Here is a 20,122-nt window from a genome sequence, read left to right as displayed (position 1 = left end):
CACCATTACATTGTGCCAAAGCTCTTTAATAGCCGCGAACCATCATGCTAAAATAATCGACGTGTTCTTATTTGACGTCATCGCCTGAAGAGGATTTACAGTGTTGCGATGGGAGCGTAGAGAGATCAATAATAAACATTGATTTTACACCCTGAGAAAAACGGCAACCTTTCAGTTATAATACTCTGTTTGTTCATTTGTTTTTTTTTATTAGTATTTTTTTTAAAAAAAGCTTCCGCTGGACTTTCTCTTGCGTACGTCGTCCAAACAATGTCTCTGACGCAATAGTTAGTGCTAACAGTTAATACATTATTCAAAAAGTAACAGACTATATCCAGGCTTTAATTTTTTTTTGCCAGTTTAAAAGTTGAGAAAAAATCTGTAGAAAATCGTTGTTTTCATTGAAAGCCGTCGCCGTGACCGAGCTCTCAATGGCATAGCAAGTTGAATGATTTATCGCGCGCGTCTTTTTTGCATAATTATGAAAAACCCGCTAAAACTTTTTATTGTGTCTTTGTACTAGGTAATCACATGATTTCCCCTGTATGATTTGATATGAATAAGCCCAGTTTAATTTTGTTCTCAAGACTATTCATTGGTCTTCGAAAAAAAAAAAAAAAAAAAGGTGGTGAGCTTAATTATTTCAAATTGCGCTCGAAATCATCTGACAACCCGTACTGAAGAACTAAATGCAGTCGTCCGTAAAAAGAAGTACTTATGCTAATCGGGCTTTATGAAAAGGGAGTTGGGGGTGCGTGGTTACTTTAGTGATCAGCATTACTTGCTGGCGTTTTACTGGTTTACGGAGTTTTCTCGCCGTTACAAATTCATCCATGACAAGTTCTCTTCGGAGAAATATAACGAAATTAGCCGGAAATCTCTCGCCGTCACAAGTTCACCCATTACAACTTGTCTCGAGAGAAATATAACAAAATTAGCCGGTAAGTGTATAAAATCTCTTCATAAATTCTTAAATTTTCAACTTTCTTTGCGCCGGAACAAGTCCATTTCAACGAGCAGAAAAAATAAATGACTCAATGGGTAACAATCTTGGCAAGTTTCCAGTTCCAGCCCCCCCCCTGCTTTCTTCCAAGGAAAAATGAAAAAGAAATTGCGTCCATTGACTTCTTTGGACTTTCTAATTTTCTTAGGACAAAATTGGTTAATTTAGCAATGGATCAATAGTTTTGGCGGGCATTTTGGTTAACACTCTCACTGAAAGTTCAGGTGAAATTACTATTGCTTTCCGTTTCACAACATAACTAGGACATTTAACTAATCATAAATATCCAGCCTACTGCCAGGGAAAAAGAGGAAGAAAAAAAAAACCGTAGACATTGGCAAGTCTCGGGAAAAAAGTGTTCGTTGAGCTCGTCGGGCAACACGACATCAGCGTGACGAAGGTTCGGCCAAAGAACTGCGGAGCGAAGAAGACTAAAAGTAATAATTATGAATTTTAGGGATGATACAAATTGAAATAATCAGTTCGGTTGTAAAATAAAGACAAAATTTCTACGTTTCGCCAAGCATCCAGGATAGAGGAATTTATGAGTCCTCGTAAGAGTATTAACAACGTTAGAATGAAGAAATGTGTTATCCGTTCATAGGACTGGGAACTAGAAAGTCTCCGGCAAGCAATTGAACCCCTAAATTTCGGGGTTGTTACAAGCATCTTTCATACTTCTAGAACCGGCAATACCTTAAGCTTGGTAATGAAATAAAAAAAGGATTTTATTAGCTTTTACTACAAGAGCGGGCCCAAAAATTCAGATTTCTTTACGAGGAATCAAATAATTTATCGTGATCTCTCTCATTCTATTTTCATTAAAAGTGCAATTTTGTTCATCTCTTTTGTCAAATTGTAATAATACAGTAGCAAAATGTGAACCGGTGAGAGATGATAATATTGACTGTGTTTTTCGACCGGAGATTTAGAATCATGGCGCCAAATGGTTACACTAAGATCTCCTCTACCAATGAATTTGCTGAGAAAGCTGGTTTTGTTTCTGTCCTTCTACTACAATGGATGAACAATGTCATGAAGACAGGCAGTAAGCGAGCCCTAGAAGAAGGTGATTTCGTACCACTCTCAAACGAGAACACCTCACTGTCAGCCACAGAACGTCTTGACAAAAATTGGAGAGAAGAAATAGCTAATTCTATGAAAAAGGAGAGAAGACCAAAGTTGTGGAAAAGTGTCGTGAAGATGTTTTCCCCAATTGAGGCTGCGTTTGTTGCCTGCTGTTGTGTCTTGTACGTAATCGGCTCCATACTTTCACCATTGTTAATTGGATACTCGATTTTCACGTTAATGTCACCAGGCGAAATGCATCAGAATAACATCCTTCATGGTTGCGTGTTAGCAACTGCAATGGCTGTAAACACTTTGGTAGGGAGCCTCGGCATGCAACATGACGCTTATGCGAGTGAAATAATGGGCATCAGACTGAGTACCGCATTAAAAGGTCTAGTTTACAAAAAGGTGAGCTCAAGTGGGGTAGCTGACTCGTCCCCAACCTTCTTTATAATATGCGCGGCGCCTACCTAATGAAGAAAGGGGTGATGGGAAAGAGGAAAAGTTTTATCGCTTTTTCCCATTCCGCTGCACCTACCTGTGTCAGTTGCCGCCGCTTTGAAGAAGATTGGGACGAGCCAGGAGAGGGTTGGGTGTTATACGCGGGCTAGTATTTACATGGTAAAAAGAAATAGCCACCATTGGAAATATTTGTGCCCAAGCTATAGGCTCTCTGAATTCATACGTTTTCGCAAACCTAAATTCTTAGATTTGTATGGTCACCCCAAGACTCCTCTAGCTAATCCTCTGTCTTGGAAGCGTGAGAGCTGGTTCGATCCGAGGCTTGAAACCTCGATCCCGGGGATAGCAGTCGGTGTCCTACCAACGTGGCTAACTAGGTGGTTGTTCTTGTTAGCTCCCAGGAGCCCATCAACAGGAGCCTTTATCTCCTATACTAAGCCTTGGAATCAACCCTTTCCCGAGTAGTTATATTTATAGAAAGGCTCCCAGGGGAGGTTTCCCACGCACAAAGTTCAAAGACCCAATCAAAACGGAGCTTGATGTTGTTTTACGTCACATTCCCCCATTTGGCGGGAAAAAAGCCGTTCTAAAAATAAAGCTACTCGGGAAAGGGTCGACTCAAGAAACTGGAGGAATTAGAGGCTCCTGTTGATGGGCTCCTGTAGCTCCTTGTTGCATTCAATGAACTAGCCAATCAGCCTACATGTGTTTTATACACTAATCATCTTTAGTATATACTTAAACAGTGGATAGGGTTGAGGACGTGCCCTGATTGGCTACTCAAACTCCGAATATCCCTATTCACCTGCGAGCAACTCGCGCGGGATTTTCGCCCGAGAATATCGTAATCGTTGCAGGACTAAATGAGTTAGAATCATCTTTTTGTGCTATATTATCTCACTGTTTTAGCATTTACTAAAGTAGGTATACACCTCAGTGTCGTTGGCCAGTGGTGGGTCATTACCTCGCCACTTTGCAACTTGTTAAATATCCTCTACTTCGGCGAATAGTAGTTCATGATTCTAGTTTCCTGTTGCAATAAACGTGGGTTTACCTTTCAGAGTAGTCAAGCTAAATGCACCCTACACTGACTTCAAAAGAGGGGGAGGCCATCTTGACTCTGGTATTGATATTGTTTTATCCTCAGATCTTACTGCTCAGCAAGAGCACATTGTCAAAGGTTTCAGCCGGGCGTGTGATCGACCTCTTGTCAAATGATGTTCAGCGGATGGAGACAGCACCTAAATGGATTTTCACAATAAGTTCAAGCATACTTCAAATCGTGTCTGCAACGTTTCTAATCACGTATCTGATTGGCTGGCAGGCTCTTATGGGAGAGATATTTCTCTGTCTTCTTTTGCCGTATTACGCAGAGATGTCTTCTGTCTATGCTGCACTACGTCTGAGTTCAGCAGCGGAGTCTGATCGGCGAATTTCCTTAACGACCCAAATGGTTTCTGGGATACGTGCTGTCAAAGCACGTGCTTGGGAGGATGCATTCAGAGAAAAAATAAAAAATACACGAAAGTAGGTTTCTTTCTTTCTTTGCACTGAATTAACTGAAAACTGCATTCATCTTAACCAATCAGAACAGAGAAAATTTTTCATGTATATTATTAGGGGTATAATAATCGATACGTATCTAACCAATCAGGGAGTGCACAGTTTGTCTTCGTTTCCCTCAGTTTGTCCGAAAGTGATAACAAAAATGCTTTGTGTTCATTGCAGACGAGAAATCAACATCATCCGTAAGAAAAGTGCCATTCTCTCAAGTTTGGCTGCCTTGGAGTACACTTCAATTCCAATCCTTCTGTCTGTTGTCTCGCTGGTACTAGATGGTCAACCCCTAACACCAGTCAATGTTTTTATGCTCCTAATGTTTACTAACTTACTAAGACTTAACTTTTGCCTCGGCATTGCGTATGGTGTGGTGGAGACACGTGAATCATTTGCATCACTCGGAAGAATAGAAGATTTTCTTATTTCAGAAGATTTATTTTCCATCTCTAAGGATCACTGTATAGAATACAAAGGTAAAGTTCTGGAGAGAAAGTCGGCCAAGATACAAAACGATTCTACATCTATGAATCAGTTGCAAATAGCAGGTGAAAAATCCCTTACTGATCAGTGGATAAACTCTTCTAGGCCAGGAACATTATGTGTGTCGAATTTAAACTTCAAGGAAACAGCGAGAAAAGATGGATATATTCTTCAAGACGTGGAATTCAATGCTCCATCAGGAAGCTTGACGGTTGTCACTGGACCAGTGGGCAGCGGTAAATCAACTCTCCTCTCAGCGATCGCTGGCGAGATTTCAGACATAAGCGGAACAATAAGCCGTCAAGGAACCTTTGTGTATGCGCCGCAAATAGCCTGGGTGTTTTCTGGAACCTTAAAAGAAAATATTTTATTTGGAGAGTCGTACGATGAACCAAGATACACCAGAATAATCGAGGCGTGTGCACTCACAGAAGATTTTCAGCAGTTTCCGAAGGGCGACCAAACAGTTGTTGGTGAGCGCGGTGCCGTTCTGAGTGGTGGCCAGCGTGCAAGAGTAAGCTTAGCACGTGCAGTGTACGTGGATGCAGACCTTTATTTGTTGGACGACCCTCTGAGTGCGGTGGACTACAAAGTTGGTGGGCATATCTTTGAAAAGTGTATCAAGTCTTTGCTTGGTGAGAAAACCCGACTGTTAACTTCTCATCAAGAGCAACACATGAAAGATGCCGACCAAGTGATTATGCTGCACAAAGGATGCGTTCTGGGAAAGGGAACGGTCGAGGAGCTTAAAGAGAAAGGCATTTTGGATTCCACAATCGACCCACTTTACAAGAATACTTCGACAGATATCAAGTCTAACGACATGGTCGCCGCAAGGGAGGATGAAGAAATACGCGGCGGTTTGATGCCCCTAACTTCTGATTGCACTGATATGAAAATATCTGTTGAAGATCGGGCAATCGGAACGGTGTCAAGTAAGCTTTACTGGGGCTACTTCAGAAGTGGTATTCACTCCTTGTTCATTATTGGAATGATTTTCCTGTTTTTCATTACACAAGGTGAGCAGAGTAATTGAAGCAGCAAAGACTTAATTAGTCTCCTTCGTAGCCATTGTTTGGTGTCGTCAAGTAACGTTCTCTCTTGGGGGCAGCGAGCGAACGACCAACCAATTCAGAAACTCCAACCCAGTTGCTTCTTGTTTTGGAGCAGCGAGAGGAACCCGGAATGTGCAAGGGGTGACAGAATTTACGTGTTAATACGGACTAACAACCAGTCCGCTACTTTAAAAGAGGGAAGATCATGCGTTCTTATCCTGTTATGGAAATTCTCTATGTCACCTGACTTAGACCGATAAGCATATTTAGAATTTAGAATTTAATTCATTCGCTATTGTATTTCCGTTCTTTTTCAGCATCGATGGTTGTCCCTGACGTATGGTTGTCCTTTCTGACTACGAAACATCCACCAGAACAGAAAGACGAGAAAAATCTTACTATCTATAGCTGTTTGGTCGCTGCTTCCTTCATATTAGGCATCGTCAGGGCCTACATTTTCTTTTTGGTTTGTCTAAGATGCTCTGAGCGTCTTCACGACAAAATGGTTGTGGCTCTTTTAAAAGCACCGGTTCTTTTCTTCGACTCAAATCCCGCGGGTAGAATCCTAAATCGATTCTCTAACGATGTGGGTTGCATGGATGAGTTATTACCGCTACAGTTTCTATCTACAATTCAGCTGGCTTTGTTGTTGCTCTCATCGATTATAGTGCCTTCTGCTGCGAACCCTTGGCTTTTGTTTGTCACCATTCCAGTGACAGCTATGATTCTTTATTTCGCGAGATTTTACTTGAAGAGTTCCAGAGAACTAAAAAGATTGGAATCAATATGTCGAAGCCCAGTCTTCTCTCACATATCAGAGACTCTTGATGGACTAGACACGATTCGAACAAGAGGTAGACAGAGAGATTTTATCGACAAATTTTACAGGTAAATTGGTGCAACTTTCCAAGTGAGCTTGGAAGGTAAAACTTTAATTTCAAGCTCAATTCAGCCCCGAAACGCAAACTGCTCTTAGTGCACCCTTTGTACAACTCTTGCAGTGCAGACTTAATTATTGAACTCGAGATGATTTACGTTAATTCATTTTCTTTTCCTATGGACAGCTACCAAGACACTCATAACCAGTCATTCATCATGGTGACGGCGAGTGGCAGATGGTTTGGTGTACGTCTAGATGCAATCATTTCTCTTCTAATTGGCTTAGTGGTCCTAGTGGCAGTTTTAGTATCTCAAGATGCCGGTATGTGGAGTTCCAACCAAAGTAATTGCGCCGTTCCGCGCTCATGCACACCCAAAAGCTGTAATATTCCATGTGATAAGATTGTGCAGAGAATCTTTCCGTTTGTAGTGGGAGTTCGTCCAAAACAAGTCATTGTAGCCCATTTCATTACTGTCTTCATATAAGGACGAATTAAAACCACTTTGATATTTGAAAATGTTTGATAAAGTAATACAGCCTGTCACAGGAGTAGTGTCGCGGCAACAAGTATCCGCGACATGCTGTTTCGTATCAAGTAGTGAGAAGGTTTTACCGTTAAAGTTTTTTGCGTGATCTACAGGAAATGAACAGTTCATTTAAAGTTTTATTATCCTTTTTTCTCTTCTAATCAGCTTCCGCTGGGCTTTCCCTTGCTTACCTCATTCAAACAGTGGCCCTGACGCAATACGCTGTCAGAAAATCATCAGATGTCGAGAATTTTATGACGTCAGTTGAACGAGTTATGACCTACACCAAGCTTGACTCTGAGCCTGGATACCAAGTGGAACGACGTCCCCCGGAGCACTGGCCACACGAAGGAAATATTATATTTCGCGATGTGTCAATGACGTATTACCCGGGGGACCTCAAGCACTGAAGAACATCAATCTTAACATCAAAGGAGGCTCAAACATTGGTGTTGCAGGCCGCACGGGCGCCGGCAAATCATCTTTTGTAGCAGCTCTACTGCGCATGCCCGACCCTGGCGGAGAGATTTTGGTGGACGGAATTCAGATAAAGAATATTAATCTCCGAGCAGCTCGAGGATGTATATCCTCTCTTAGCCAAACTCCGGTGCTTTTCAGTGGATCCTTGAGGAAAAACCTGGATACTGTGCAGCGCTTCCATGATGCAGATCTGTGGCGGGTCTTGGAGGATGTGCAACTGAAAGATTTCGTACAAAGTCTCGAGGGACAATTGGATTACGAATTATTGGAAAATGGAGCAAATGTCAGCGTAGGAGAACGGCAGTTGATTTGTTTGGCTCGTGTTCTGTTGCAGAAAAACAAGATCGTCATCTTGGATGAACCCACAGCACACGTGGATCCAGGCACAGAAGAAACAATCTGGAGAGTGGTGCGAGAGAAACTGAAGCACTCCACGGTAATAACTATAGCTCACCGTCTGAACACCATCCGACACTGTGACAAAGTTCTTGTTTTCAAGGAGGGAGAGGTGGTCGAGTCTGGGACCTTTGGTACATAAAAACTAAAGCGTTTTATAACTGATTCCAGTCAGTTATGATTAGTAGTTTTTGCTTTTATCGTGTGTGCTTTTGTTTAATCAAAAGCGAAGTATTGAATACTGCCACGGTGTATACAATTTTAAACAAGGGGAACTGAGAGGGATTTTATGAAAATTTTCGGTCGAGTGTTTCGAAAGGTGATACAGGAAAGGAAGAAAAATGTCCAAAATCTTCTTCTGAATGTCTGCGAGAAAGCGATCCAGACTAAACACTACAAATTTTTCCAAACCAGTTTCTTACTGGGCTTGCAATAATTTTCCGCTCTAAAAGATGGGGGTCAGCCTTACCCTAATTAAAGTGTAGTAGGGGGTAGGGCGCATTTCTTACGTGTCAAGCTCGCCCTGCGTTTTCTCCTGCCCGCTTGTAATCGAAGAAAAAAGACCCCTGTTTGGTGGGTAAGGAAAACCGGTTCAAGGAAAATGTTTTTGCAGACAAATCGGTAGCTTTTTCGAAGTTGCTTCCAACATTTAATAAATTCTCTCCGGATACGAAAATCAAAGTGAAGCGGGTCAAACCCAGTAAAAGTCCTCCCCTCCCATTCACGTTTTCGAGTAAGTTTCGATTTGATGTATTTTACCCTTTTTCCTTTCCTGTATGCCGTTTAAATATATCAAACGCAGACTTTTGCAAAAATTCTGCAGTCGAGCTTTCTTTCGAATAAATAAATAAATAAATAATTTAGCGATGGACTTCCAGTGGGCGGCTCTTCTCGTCCACTGTTTTCAGATCGAATTGGATTTTGGAATGTTGGTTTTTGCGGAGGGAGGAAAACAGGAAGACCCGGAAAAAAACCCTCGGAGCAAGGACGAGAACCAACAACAAACTCCACCCACATGTGACACCAGGTCCGGGAATCGAACCCGGGCCAAAGTGGTTGGAGGCGAGTGCTCTCACCACTGCGCCATGACAGTCTTCGAAGATTAAATTCCCTTTAGTTCATGAAAGAGAGCAAAATACTTCAATACCTTTATTTCACATCAAAAAGGTCATGTTTTTTAAAACTGTTCTCAGGTGCCATAGAATTGTCTTTGAAATAGCAATGTTAAAATAATTGAACCGTTGTTTGGCAACCTATGACAAACATTATTCAAGAGGGACCAGCAGTATCAACTACGAAAGAAAGTCATTTTAAGTTATCATCTGGTTCAAAGGTATCCTAGTCCTCGTGAAAACCTTCATCTTCATCGTGATCGTCTATGATAGGTTGCAACAACTCCTCAACTTGGAAATCAAATTCCTCAAGTTCGTAGGATAAAGCTTCAAGTGCCAGACAACCAACACCAATTAAAAGGCCCAAAGCAGCAGCTGCGTTTGAAGACTGTGTTGATCCATGCTCAGTGTGAGATTATCTTACAGCCTACCAAGGAAACTCATGCCTGACAGTGTTTCTTCTAACTTAATTGATAGTTTGATAAGTTGTGTTAAACAAGGAAACATTAAATTCAAAAGAAGCATTCAGATCATCGACCTCGACCACATCATCATCATCATCATCATCATCATCATCGTCAAACCCGACCGGAACATAATCAACCACAGCATCATCGACCCTTGCAGCAAAACCAGAATTGATAGATTGATAAGTTTTGTTAAACAAAGAAACATCCCAATCATTCCAAGCATCAACATCATCACTAAGATCATCATCACTTAGATCATCATCACTTAGATCATCATCACTTAGATCATCATCACTTAGATCATCAAAGGCAGCACCCTGATCCTCGACTCCGACCACACCATCATCATCAAACCCGGCCGGAGCACAATCAACCATAGTATCATCGACCTTTGCAGCAAAACCGTCACCCACAGTGGCACCAACATCCTTAAACCGATCAGTAACAGCAACCCCAGCACCAGTGTCGTCACCAACGTTATCAGGACAGAACTCCTTCACTGCAAACAATCCATTCTCTATGATCAGCCTCTTAAAGTTGAGTTTCTTCGTTGTCTCGAAGGACGCTGCATCGTTCTGTTCTCTCAGTTCCTGGTCGATTGATTTAAGGATTCCGCATGCAGGTCCTCGAGACCTTTTAAACATCGTGAATCCATCCCAAAAGGAATTAGATCCTTCACATTCGAGGGTGGCATTTGAAGCCTCTTCTTCTTCCCGTTTGCATTGATTTTGTGTCTTGTCGCTTTCCAAAACTGAAAATAAGTACAAAATAACTTGTTAACGGTTTTCATCCCCAATATCTTTTTATAGTGCGTACATTTGCATTCTTGGTCTGAACAACTGAAGACGTTTAATACAGCCCGCATCTTTCAAACCAATTAAAAAAGTCCAACGTTTCCTTCCAAACGGGGTTAACGCACGCAAGTCTAGTCCCCTTTTCACCCATTCCACCCTCTAAAGCTGGCCTTCGTCAAATTCCCGACCGGCTCTTACTTTGCTCGTTCTCGCGCGCAAAATTTGCGCTTCCCCCTGTACGCTTCTAAACCGAAAACTTTTTGATCATGTCAATTGAAAAAAAGCACTTTCTTGGGGAAATTAGATATGGAGACAACCAAGGGGTTTTAGAGACAGGGACAATCGATTATCTCTGAGAAACTCAATCAACTCCATCTATCAGTAATGCGTTTTACGAGCTCGCCAAATTGAAATCTCGACAATTATTACGTCACGTTTCTTAGCAACTTAACAAGAATAAACAAAGAAAATAGATTTTCTCACAGTGAAATCAATTCTTTACATTTTAATGCATCGCTGTCTCCTACGAATGAAACGCGCTTTTAAAAACGCCAATTCTTCAGTTGTAAAACGAAGTAATCACGCACATAATATAATTTTTCTACCTTGAGTTCCAAAAGTGACACGGAACTTGTTAACTTTTTTCCTGGAAATAAAACCCATAGTAAGGACACTCAGAGCAGTGGTGAAAAATTGCTTAAAGCCGCTTGGCTTTAATTGTTCTTCATGTTCTTTCTTTCTTCTTTGCCGAATACCTATGATTCGGTCAAGTTTTACCTAAAATGAGAAAAACGGGATTAGCCTACACACGGACTGAACAAAGCACCACGAAGCGTAACCTTTTCAAGGGAAAAAAGACTATATATAAAAACAATTTGCACCTACCATTTTGGGGGAAGTTTGCAATGTACTCCAATACACAACTGAAGTAGTTTTCAATCTTTTTTTCTTACAATAACTCAATATCTGTTCACTTGTAAGTTGGAGCACAAGCTCTCATAAACTTTCACACTTGCGCAAGAAAAGTGATCTCTGCCTTTATGACGTGTGCAATATTTCGGCGCGCGCTAGTCGTTCGGATTTTTACGCATGACGTAATCACTATAACCTTTCGAAAAAGCAACTGTCGATTTTCTTTTCATTTCAGTTTTTATTTTACTTAAAAACGCTTAATAATAGTAAACGCACTAAATATCTCACACTCGTGATCAAAATTGATTACAAGGACCAAGAACCATCTCTCCTTGAAGCCGTTAACTTATTGGTTAAACTGGGGATAGGAATGTTTGGCTCTTCAAGATATCGGCTCTGTGCATGTTTTGGTCCAACTTCATCTCCAACCAAGATCCCATCACCCAGCAGGGTCCTGAGAAGCAGTTGGAGACGGATCAGCCATGAGTTCCGAATGCCACCATCACCCTGATGGAGTCACGACAGCCGACAAATGAGAGGCCGCCCAAAGGATACTTGGAGGAGAACCGCACAAAAGGACACGAGGAAGAGAGGCTAGTCATGAGGTCAGATGGACCAACGAGTAACCGGCAGAAGTTAATGGGGTTCTCTGGCCGCTGCGTTATATGCTTAGACGCACGAAGAGGACTAACTTTCCAGAGCGTTGCAACGCTATAAGTAACGGCTGTTCTAAGTATTCTAGATTTTTCACAGAGTTTGTTTCTGCGGTAAACGAATTGCGCTTATTCTGCTAGGTGAAACAAACATTCTGACGATAATTACCTAGGAAGATAAAGAAAAAACTGAAATTTTTCGGAATCAATCAAATTCGTTATTATAATTTGTGTCGGGAAGACGGAGAAAATAGAAGGCCACCTGCACTGATTTCATTAATTTCCATCGATCATTTATTCATTAGAAAGTAAGTTGAATTGAACTAAAAAAAATTTAGTACGCAAAAGCGAAGATTTCCTCAACCTTTAATTCAAAGAAATTCTTCAGCAACTTCAATTTTACAATTCTAATCTTTATGAAACATTTTGCTGGGAAAATGTCCAAAGGTTGAACACCGCTTGATATTTGAGCATACGTTCTTTATAGAGTTGTAAAGATTTACAGTTAAAAAGGCGTTACTATGGTGTTCCAAAGAGTCAGAACACATCCAGCCATGGTCGAGAAAACAGTAAGAGCTATGATAGGCAAACTGTGTTCTGTTTGTCCAATGGGGACCTGTAGAACAAGGCTCATCCTAGACTCTGACTGATCCTAAAAAGAAAGAAGGGAATAAGTCAATGCAGGTATTCTATACCATGGAAAGGGAAAAAAAACTTATTAAATCATTCCTTGTTTTAGTTTCATGCACCACACGAGAACACCAGACTGTGGGACAGCCTGTGTTAGTTCAGCACTCGCCCGATTGAAGGGGTTAACGTCACAAGAGATTCCTAGGTTGGGAGACTGCTTCTGTCCGTTTACCCTCCACCCGAATGAAACGGGGTATTTTCGTATGAGAGTGCCTGGCTGTGGGATGCCTTTAATTAACTAAAGGCCAGATGTGGTAAAGGAAACCTCTCATCTCCTGCAACAATACCTTGCTCCTTAATTTTAGTGCAATCCAGTCACATGTTGACAGTAGTTTTGCATCACATGGAGCTTGTACCGGGTCACTTCCACAGCGATCAGTGGGAAAGGCAACTCCTGTAGTTCAAAAAAAGGAAAGATATAAAACAAAATTTTCAAAGGGCACGTGAATGATAAAAAAAGCTTCACATGGCAGAGAACAAACAATTCCAGAGGACGAAACTTACAGCTTCTAAACCCTTAGATGAATATCACACCCGAGAATTAAATTTGTGCTCGGGACATCGCCCTTTGATATGATAACTGAGTGAACAACTAGATATAAGTACAGTTACTCAGACAATAATAGATTTGCGCATGTTCTCATTTGTTGAAAGGTTTATAGGACTTTTAGAAGCACATAATTTAAAAATGACCTTGACAAAATTACTTATTTGACAATTTTGAAGATGGAGAACAAAATGAAGAAAACGATGTTGCTCTGATAACCACTACTCTGGGAGACATCTTAGCTTTTTTGAGGTGTGATTTTTCGTCACATCCCTCTTAACTCACGAAGTCGATTATTTCGAGACACTTTTGCGACGCCTTGTGGCTTGACTTGGTTGGTATGAGTCTGCATTGGTGATTTCTTTGCTTTAGGAAACACGCGGTGCAACAAAACAACAACAACAACAACAACAACAAAACTTGTTTCATTAATTCACAAATCAAAATTTCATGTTAGCTTCCACCCACACATAGAAGAGCCTAATCGAGGCAGGGGAAGAGACACAGAAGTTTAAAGAGAGGAAAAGACGAAAAATATTTTACAAACAGTACCAGCTGTCGCAAAATGAAATTATGGTATCAGTTAAAGATATTATTAAGATACAGAAATGGCAACGTGAATAACACAGAAACTAAAATTCAAGCGTGTTTCAGAGCTATCCAAATTTTAATTAATTGGTGCATAATTTCGGTGATGTCTAGGTAGTCATCAGATTTCAATAAAACTTCAGAGAGTTTATTCCCTAAGGAGACCCTAACACAATAAGAAAGGTTACCTTCCCTTCTAGTTTTCGACTGAGAGCCAATGAGGCTCAAGGCTGATATCAAAGGTGACGTCACTCAGACTCGTCCCCAAGGTCCTCTCTTTTTCAAGGAACCCGGAAGAAGGTTATTGTGTTCTGTGCGAGCTCGCTTAGAGCATGGGAAATACAGCTAATTAAGACGGCATATGAGCTGACATATTTGTCAAATACTCCATATTTAACAAATGAACAACAATACTTCGGCAGAAATGTAAGAAGCCTGATCGTGTGATGTCTGAGGAAAGCAGTATATCAGATGTTCGAGCAGAAACTGATAATCTCTGTGTATCAGGTATCTTTGGAAGTATCATTTGAAGTGTTTCTAGAGCTAAGGTGCTTCTAAGCAAGTCATAGGCAATACGTGGTACTGAGACAATCTTCGAAATTTCACTGAGGCCCTGGGGTGATGCAATGTTTATGAGGACCTTGATAACACATTGGATGTGGCATGGCTCGCAATGGTTGGAATTAGAATTTTCTTAGTTATAAGGAATACAGGAACTCCATACCCTAGAAAATGATGAATAGGTTACATTATTAGGTATTTCAATATAGATTGATGAAAGTTGTGTTGTTTGATGCCAAAAATTTCATTCGTATTATCAGCAAACCACAAGGATAGTGTCGGAAAAACGTGTTTACAAAGCAAATTGATATTGTTGTGACTTTCTGATGATTGAAAACACATTTTCCAAAGTACGTATCGCTTGGTATAGAAAAGCAGCTAGATTTATCAGAGTAACCTTTCTTAAAACGGCTGTAGACATCATTGAGATTCACCTCGTCACCAAACTTGATCGTTCTCTGTCTCCTCAAATCACACACTAATCTTACGTTTCTCATAACTTGTCATCTGCAGTGCCATTTGAAGTGAAGGAATGGGATGAGAAAGCTAACCTCTCCCCACATCATTTGTCTTATATCATCACCATTCTTCTTCCCAAGCGACTGGTAACTTTAGAGCGAGACATCGACATAGAATCACAGCTCAAAGCATTTTGCGAAAAGAATCACATAAATAATGCAATACCTATTGGTAGTTCAACAGAAGGCTTCAGTATTCCTTATTCTATGTCATATGAAGTAGATTCTCATCTTGGCGCTTATGTTGATGCAGATGTACTATTTGTTGAGAATGATTTCCAGATATCCATGATAGATCCAATCCAAGATGTGGATACCCAAGCCATATTAGAATCTGATGATGTTCATCCAGGTTATGGCAGAGTGAGGCTACTGCAGCACAGTCCTGAGGACCTAAAAGATGTTGTGACTCACAATGATAAAAAATACCTGAGCGGACAACGGATTCAGAACTCAGCACACAAGAAGATGACCAGAGGAAGGTCTGAAGATGACCAAACATCCATTGGTCTTCATGGTCCAGCAGTATCAGTTGAGTATTCAACAGTCTTAAATGCTGACAATATACAAACCTATGGTGTTAGGATTCCACTTGACATGGTTTATGCAGTTCAGGTGAAGCAGTGGCCTCCAGAGGCAACTGAATGGGTCCAAAGAGTAAAGAGAGGAAACTGGCTTGGAGATGACTTGATTGAATCAATTGTTTCAGAAGGATGCTATGTTGTACCAGTTGCACACAAGCACAGCCTCAATCCAGACATAGAATGGAGAATTTCTTTTGCAGTTACGGAGAAAAGAATTGCACAGAATGCTGTAACTGATGCTCAACGTCAATGTTACATCTATTTCAAAATGCTACGGCACCTTTGTCTGAAAGATTTAGAGGTGATTTCTTCATACTGTTTGAAGACTGTGTTGTTCCATGCTTGTGAGGTTATTCCAAAGCCTACCTGGGAGACTCATACTGGACAATGCTTCCTATACCTAGTTGATAGTTTGATAAGTTGTGTCAAACAAAGAAACATTCCAAGCTTTTTCATGCCAAGCAATAATCTTGTGGATGATGTACCAGAGGAGAAATGGGGAGAAGTGGAGTCCAGGCTCCTGGAAATCAGGAAAGATCCTATAACACCAATTTTGAAGTTTACAGACACAAATGCAGTTAGCAATACAGAGATCCCATTTGTATTTCGAAAAAATATTGCATTTGTCTTGGAAGACATGGAAAAGTTCAAGGTCCACAGAGACATTAGAAGATCTGCATTTGATGCCTTTTTCACAACTTCCTTTAGAATGAGTTTGCTATACTTAAACCAAGGCAAACCAAACAAAGCTGTTCAGATTTTAATAGACTCCTATCCTACACTTGACCATTTCCTTGGACCAATGCCACTCGTTTACTTTCTCAATGAAGCTGCAATTCTGATCCAAGATGGCCGGCTTTATCTCCTTTTGCTTCAGGAACTCCTTGGAATGGCCAACCAACATCCTGACTTCAAGCTGCTTGAGGGAAATCTGGCTTGTGCATACCATGCAGCTTCTTACACGTATCCTGAGGAATCTTCCAAGAGAGCTGAATATCTGAAGAAGGCAGAGGAACTTGTTCGAGAAGATGTGAAATCTCAAAGCTCAAGCTCTTGTGGGACACAGGTCACATTTGCCACCATTCTGATGTCACAGAAGAAATACAAAGAGGCCATAGAAATTCTTGAAACTGTTGTGAACGCAGCCAACAAAAGTGCACAGGAAGAAATCCAAAGTGATATGACAGAATTTGGATTCAGTGAACAAAAAGTGCTTGATGAAGATTTACAATCAGAAATTTCAACTCATATGAAAATAGAAGGGCCATCACTTATCTTTGTATTTTATTTTCTGGTCAAATGTTTAGTTCTGGAAGATGAAGTTACAAAACTAAAGACTATTTTTGAAGAATATCAGAAGGTGTGTGACCTGTGTGATGATATCACAGGATACAAACTTCTCGGTTATAGCTTTTATCAAGTAGGAGACAAGAAGAAAGCAAGGGATGCCTTCACATCAGCTTTGCAGAAAATGCCTGGAAGTAAACTTCTTTTATCAAACATTCAAAAGTGTTCAGAGTAACAAATTGGCCTTTGATTTGCCACACAAGATAATAATAATAATAAAAAATCTAATATATGTTAATTGAAGCTCCCCCTTAGGGGCTTTTCAGCCACAGTGTAGACTAATTAAGAGCTTAAAAATCCCCACTGGCAGGAGGCAGACCAGTGGGCTATTTACAGAGTGCAGCCGAGGAGTTGAACTAGGGGCAACTGAGAACAAATCCAGGGAGTGGCAGGGTGTACAACAACAACAGCAATTTAACATTTATATAGCGCAAACTACTATACAGATAATCAGTCGCGCTTTACAATCAGTTAAGGTGAGATCGGACGTCAGAATTCATCAGGCGCAATAGCCAGCCACTTCAGTCCATGTATTGATCTCACCTTCCCTCCCCAATTCACCCTAGAGTTGACACTACACAAAGATAGACCACAACACCGGGCACTATGTGCCCCACTCTTTTCGAAGAGTGTGTGGGTTCTTTAACGTCCCACAATTTTTATCACATATAAGGGCTTGTGAGACGGGACCTCCATTTATCGTCCCTATCCGAGAAGACTAGAACGTCTAACCATTTGCAGATATTATTACAAAGGCAGCACTTTCTTCTCAGTTATTTAAAGACCCTGAGTGTTGGTCCGGCCGGATTTGAACTCATGACCTCCCGCACAATAGTCCAGCGCTATACCAATTGAGCTAACCGGGAGGACTTACACCACGAACACCGGATTACAAGTCCAGCACCCTAACTACTCTGCTATGCAGCCTCCTACGATAGGCAATTATGAAGGATGATGATTATAACCGTAATGACTAATCATTTATTTAGCATCTTTTCAAGGCTGTTTGTTGTGCACCAGAGATTTGACAATTCTCTGACCACCACGCAGAATTCTCTAGCTAAATTTTGTTGGCCTGTGCCTAGTGTCTTATTTCTTCTTACAACATTACCCCAAATCACACAATAAGGTCAAGGGAAAAAAAGTTATTGATCACCAACTAAAGAAGTTCTTGATTCTTAAACAAATTCTCCTTGTCATCTCAGGAAATGTATATGGAAAAGTGTGGAAAATATGACTATAAGGTTGTAAAGGGTAAGGAAGTCAACTTGCGGCCATTTTTAGGCCAACAGTATTTTGCATCTTAAGAGTTTTACACACCATTAGGACATCTTCCAAGGACTTGTGGAGGTGGAAGTAATACTGAAGCAAATTTTGCATCTTTAGCAGCCTGATGGTATCGCAGATGGATTGGAATGGTAATGTTTGCTTTCAGAATATCCATTCTACACAGAAATAAAAAAACATTGTTTTTAAAGTGGCAAGAGAACATTGATCACCGGGTCACAACTTTTGTATAGTCTATAAGGGGAAATATGGCACGCAATATACAGTTGTATATCATGGTTGGAATAATTACTGAGAATGAATTTCTCAAACGAATTTGATATTTATCTCACATTGCTTCAGTATTCATTGCATTTCAACTGACTGGGATAAAATTTAGGTCTATATACTGAAAAAAAATTAACACAGGATTTTGCTTTATCCCATCCACTGACAATTAGCCAGGCATGCAATAAAAACTCCATGGTACATTTCTTTCTAACTCAAAACTGTCTTGCTAAATTTGATTGTATTGATGACAGAATTGCCTTCACATAAAGTAAGGGAACTTACTTTGAGTCAATAGTACTCTTAGGAAATACGAGCATCTCATTTGAAGAGCTATGATGAGCCAGGGCTTCAATATTTACACTCTCTTTGAATAATACCTGATGAATTATAAACACAAAATAGCTTTCAAAGTAAGGTTTCATGTAATCAGCACGATTCTAATTCCATATTGTCTTCTGATCAAGATGTCTTCATTGATGCCAATGAGTGTTTTTTCCTGAAAATACAAAAACCTTCTCAAAAAACAAAGCTTGATTGCTTTCTCTTCAAAGGAACCTCATAAGATCAAATGACTGATATATGGGTTATCATCATGCCACACAAAGCAACATGTTCATAAACAGACCACAGAAACCCATGAAGTAAAAGACAGAAAGACACTTGGTAAATATTTTACTCTCCCTCTGGCTCACTTGGAGAGATATCTCTAAACCTATCTAAGACAGAACAAAACAAAGCTGTAAGCATCATCAAGTGTATGGCATATATAAATTTATACCCTATAAAACTGTTCAATGAAATACACAACCTCGTTCCCAGGGTTTTTCATCTTCCCGCCCCCTGGATCGCTCCAGGGGGCAGGAAGATGAGAGACCCTGGGAATGAGGTTGTGAAATACAAAGGATGGCATTAATCAGCCTCACACAATTGAAGCATTTATCAAAGAAAAAGATAATGAAATAAAAATCAGTCATTTTATACAATTTAAGTATCATTAGTGAACAGTGACCTAACCTCAGGGCCACCAAACTCCACTTCATTCTTGATCTGATCAGGATCAATGTAAACACCACTTGGAAATTTTTCAACCAGCAAAAGTTGACAATCTAGCAAATTGTAATGCTCACCAAAACTGCTTAGGATGTCCCATTTAATGTAGGTAATCAGATCTCTACAAATCAAACAATTTTTTCACACAGTTATTAGTTATTGCGAGGACTAATGAAGGCTTTCGTGTGATAATGCTTGTAAGCTTGGGAATATATACAATAACATGTTTATTGTTAGTATAAATCTTATGTATCAAATTGTTACGCCTTCTCAGCTTAGTTACAGCGTATATTTATTCATAACCCATTGAGTGAGGAGCGGGGTTGTAGAATATCAATAAATTCGGAAAAGAACGAGTTATCTAACAAAAATTCTTTATTGGTCTAACTTAGAAACAAATTAGCACGATGATTGCAGCGTGTAAGTTAAATAAATAAAACAGAAGGAGTGCAAACTTATTCAGACTGACTCGTAGCCACAGAAATGCTGCTCTTTGTAATTCCTTGACCTTTAAAAGGAAACATTCTGGCATTTGAGCCGGTTATCGGCTTAATTCGCTTTTTAAACACAGCCGGCAACTTTTGACATCTGAAAGGCAGCTTTGAAAATTCTGACCTGTGAAAGCCTGACTTTTGCTGTGTTCTTTCCACAACTGCCTGGTTGCAGATCTTTTCGCCCGTTGAACAGGATTCAAGAGATAAAACGAAAATGAAAAAAATGGATAAGAGGTTTGTTTCTCGAACAGCTCTCCAACGCATTCTACGAAACACTCCGATATGTACACGATGCTACTAAATGATGGAGATTCCCTGGAAATGTGCAGAG

General features: G+C 40.4%; 3 protein-coding genes and 1 pseudogene across 4 annotated transcripts; 2 read left to right on the top strand and 2 right to left on the bottom strand.

Annotated features, from left to right (window-relative positions):
- Positions 1-540: 540 nt before the first annotated feature.
- On the top strand, positions 541-8,785 carry LOC111334027 (ATP-binding cassette sub-family C member 4-like; annotated as a pseudogene). Its single transcript, XR_015992568.1, has 7 exons — positions 541-941; positions 1,930-2,482; positions 3,684-4,063; positions 4,265-5,595; positions 5,949-6,519; positions 6,696-6,832; positions 7,204-8,785. The product of XR_015992568.1 is annotated as an ATP-binding cassette sub-family C member 4-like (transcript).
- A 265-nt stretch (positions 8,786-9,050) lies between these two features.
- LOC148721671 (uncharacterized) lies at positions 9,051-11,336 on the bottom strand. Its single transcript, XM_088736382.1, has 3 exons — positions 11,176-11,336; positions 10,896-11,067; positions 9,051-10,247 (listed from the first exon to the last, which is right to left on the bottom strand). The coding sequence occupies exons 1-3, from the start codon at positions 11,176-11,178 to the stop codon at positions 9,493-9,495; spliced, it is 930 nt and encodes a 309-aa protein (XP_088592508.1). The 5' UTR covers positions 11,179-11,336; the 3' UTR covers positions 9,051-9,492.
- An 868-nt stretch (positions 11,337-12,204) lies between these two features.
- On the bottom strand, positions 12,205-20,119 carry LOC111334007 (GPI alpha-1,4-mannosyltransferase I, stabilizing subunit). The gene is made up of 6 exons (XM_022939686.2): positions 19,913-20,119; positions 19,262-19,418; positions 18,530-18,624; positions 18,011-18,135; positions 12,833-12,939; positions 12,205-12,507 (listed from the first exon to the last, which is right to left on the bottom strand). The coding sequence occupies exons 1-6, from the start codon at positions 20,053-20,055 to the stop codon at positions 12,361-12,363; spliced, it is 774 nt and encodes a 257-aa protein (XP_022795421.2). The 5' UTR covers positions 20,056-20,119; the 3' UTR covers positions 12,205-12,360.
- On the top strand, positions 13,961-18,465 carry LOC111334006 (uncharacterized). The gene is made up of 2 exons (XM_022939685.2): positions 13,961-14,187; positions 14,755-18,465. Exons 1-2 carry the CDS (start codon positions 14,127-14,129, stop codon positions 16,863-16,865), a joined length of 2,172 nt encoding a protein of 723 aa, XP_022795420.2. The 5' UTR covers positions 13,961-14,126; the 3' UTR covers positions 16,866-18,465.
- Positions 20,120-20,122: the final 3 nt, after the last annotated feature.

This window comes from Stylophora pistillata, chromosome 10 (genome assembly GCF_964205215.1).
Source record: "Stylophora pistillata chromosome 10, jaStyPist1.2, whole genome shotgun sequence".
Taxonomy (NCBI): Eukaryota; Metazoa; Cnidaria; class Anthozoa; order Scleractinia; family Pocilloporidae; genus Stylophora; species Stylophora pistillata.
The sequence above is the reverse complement of the archived record's forward strand: the minus strand, read 5'-3'. Positions and strand labels throughout refer to the sequence as shown.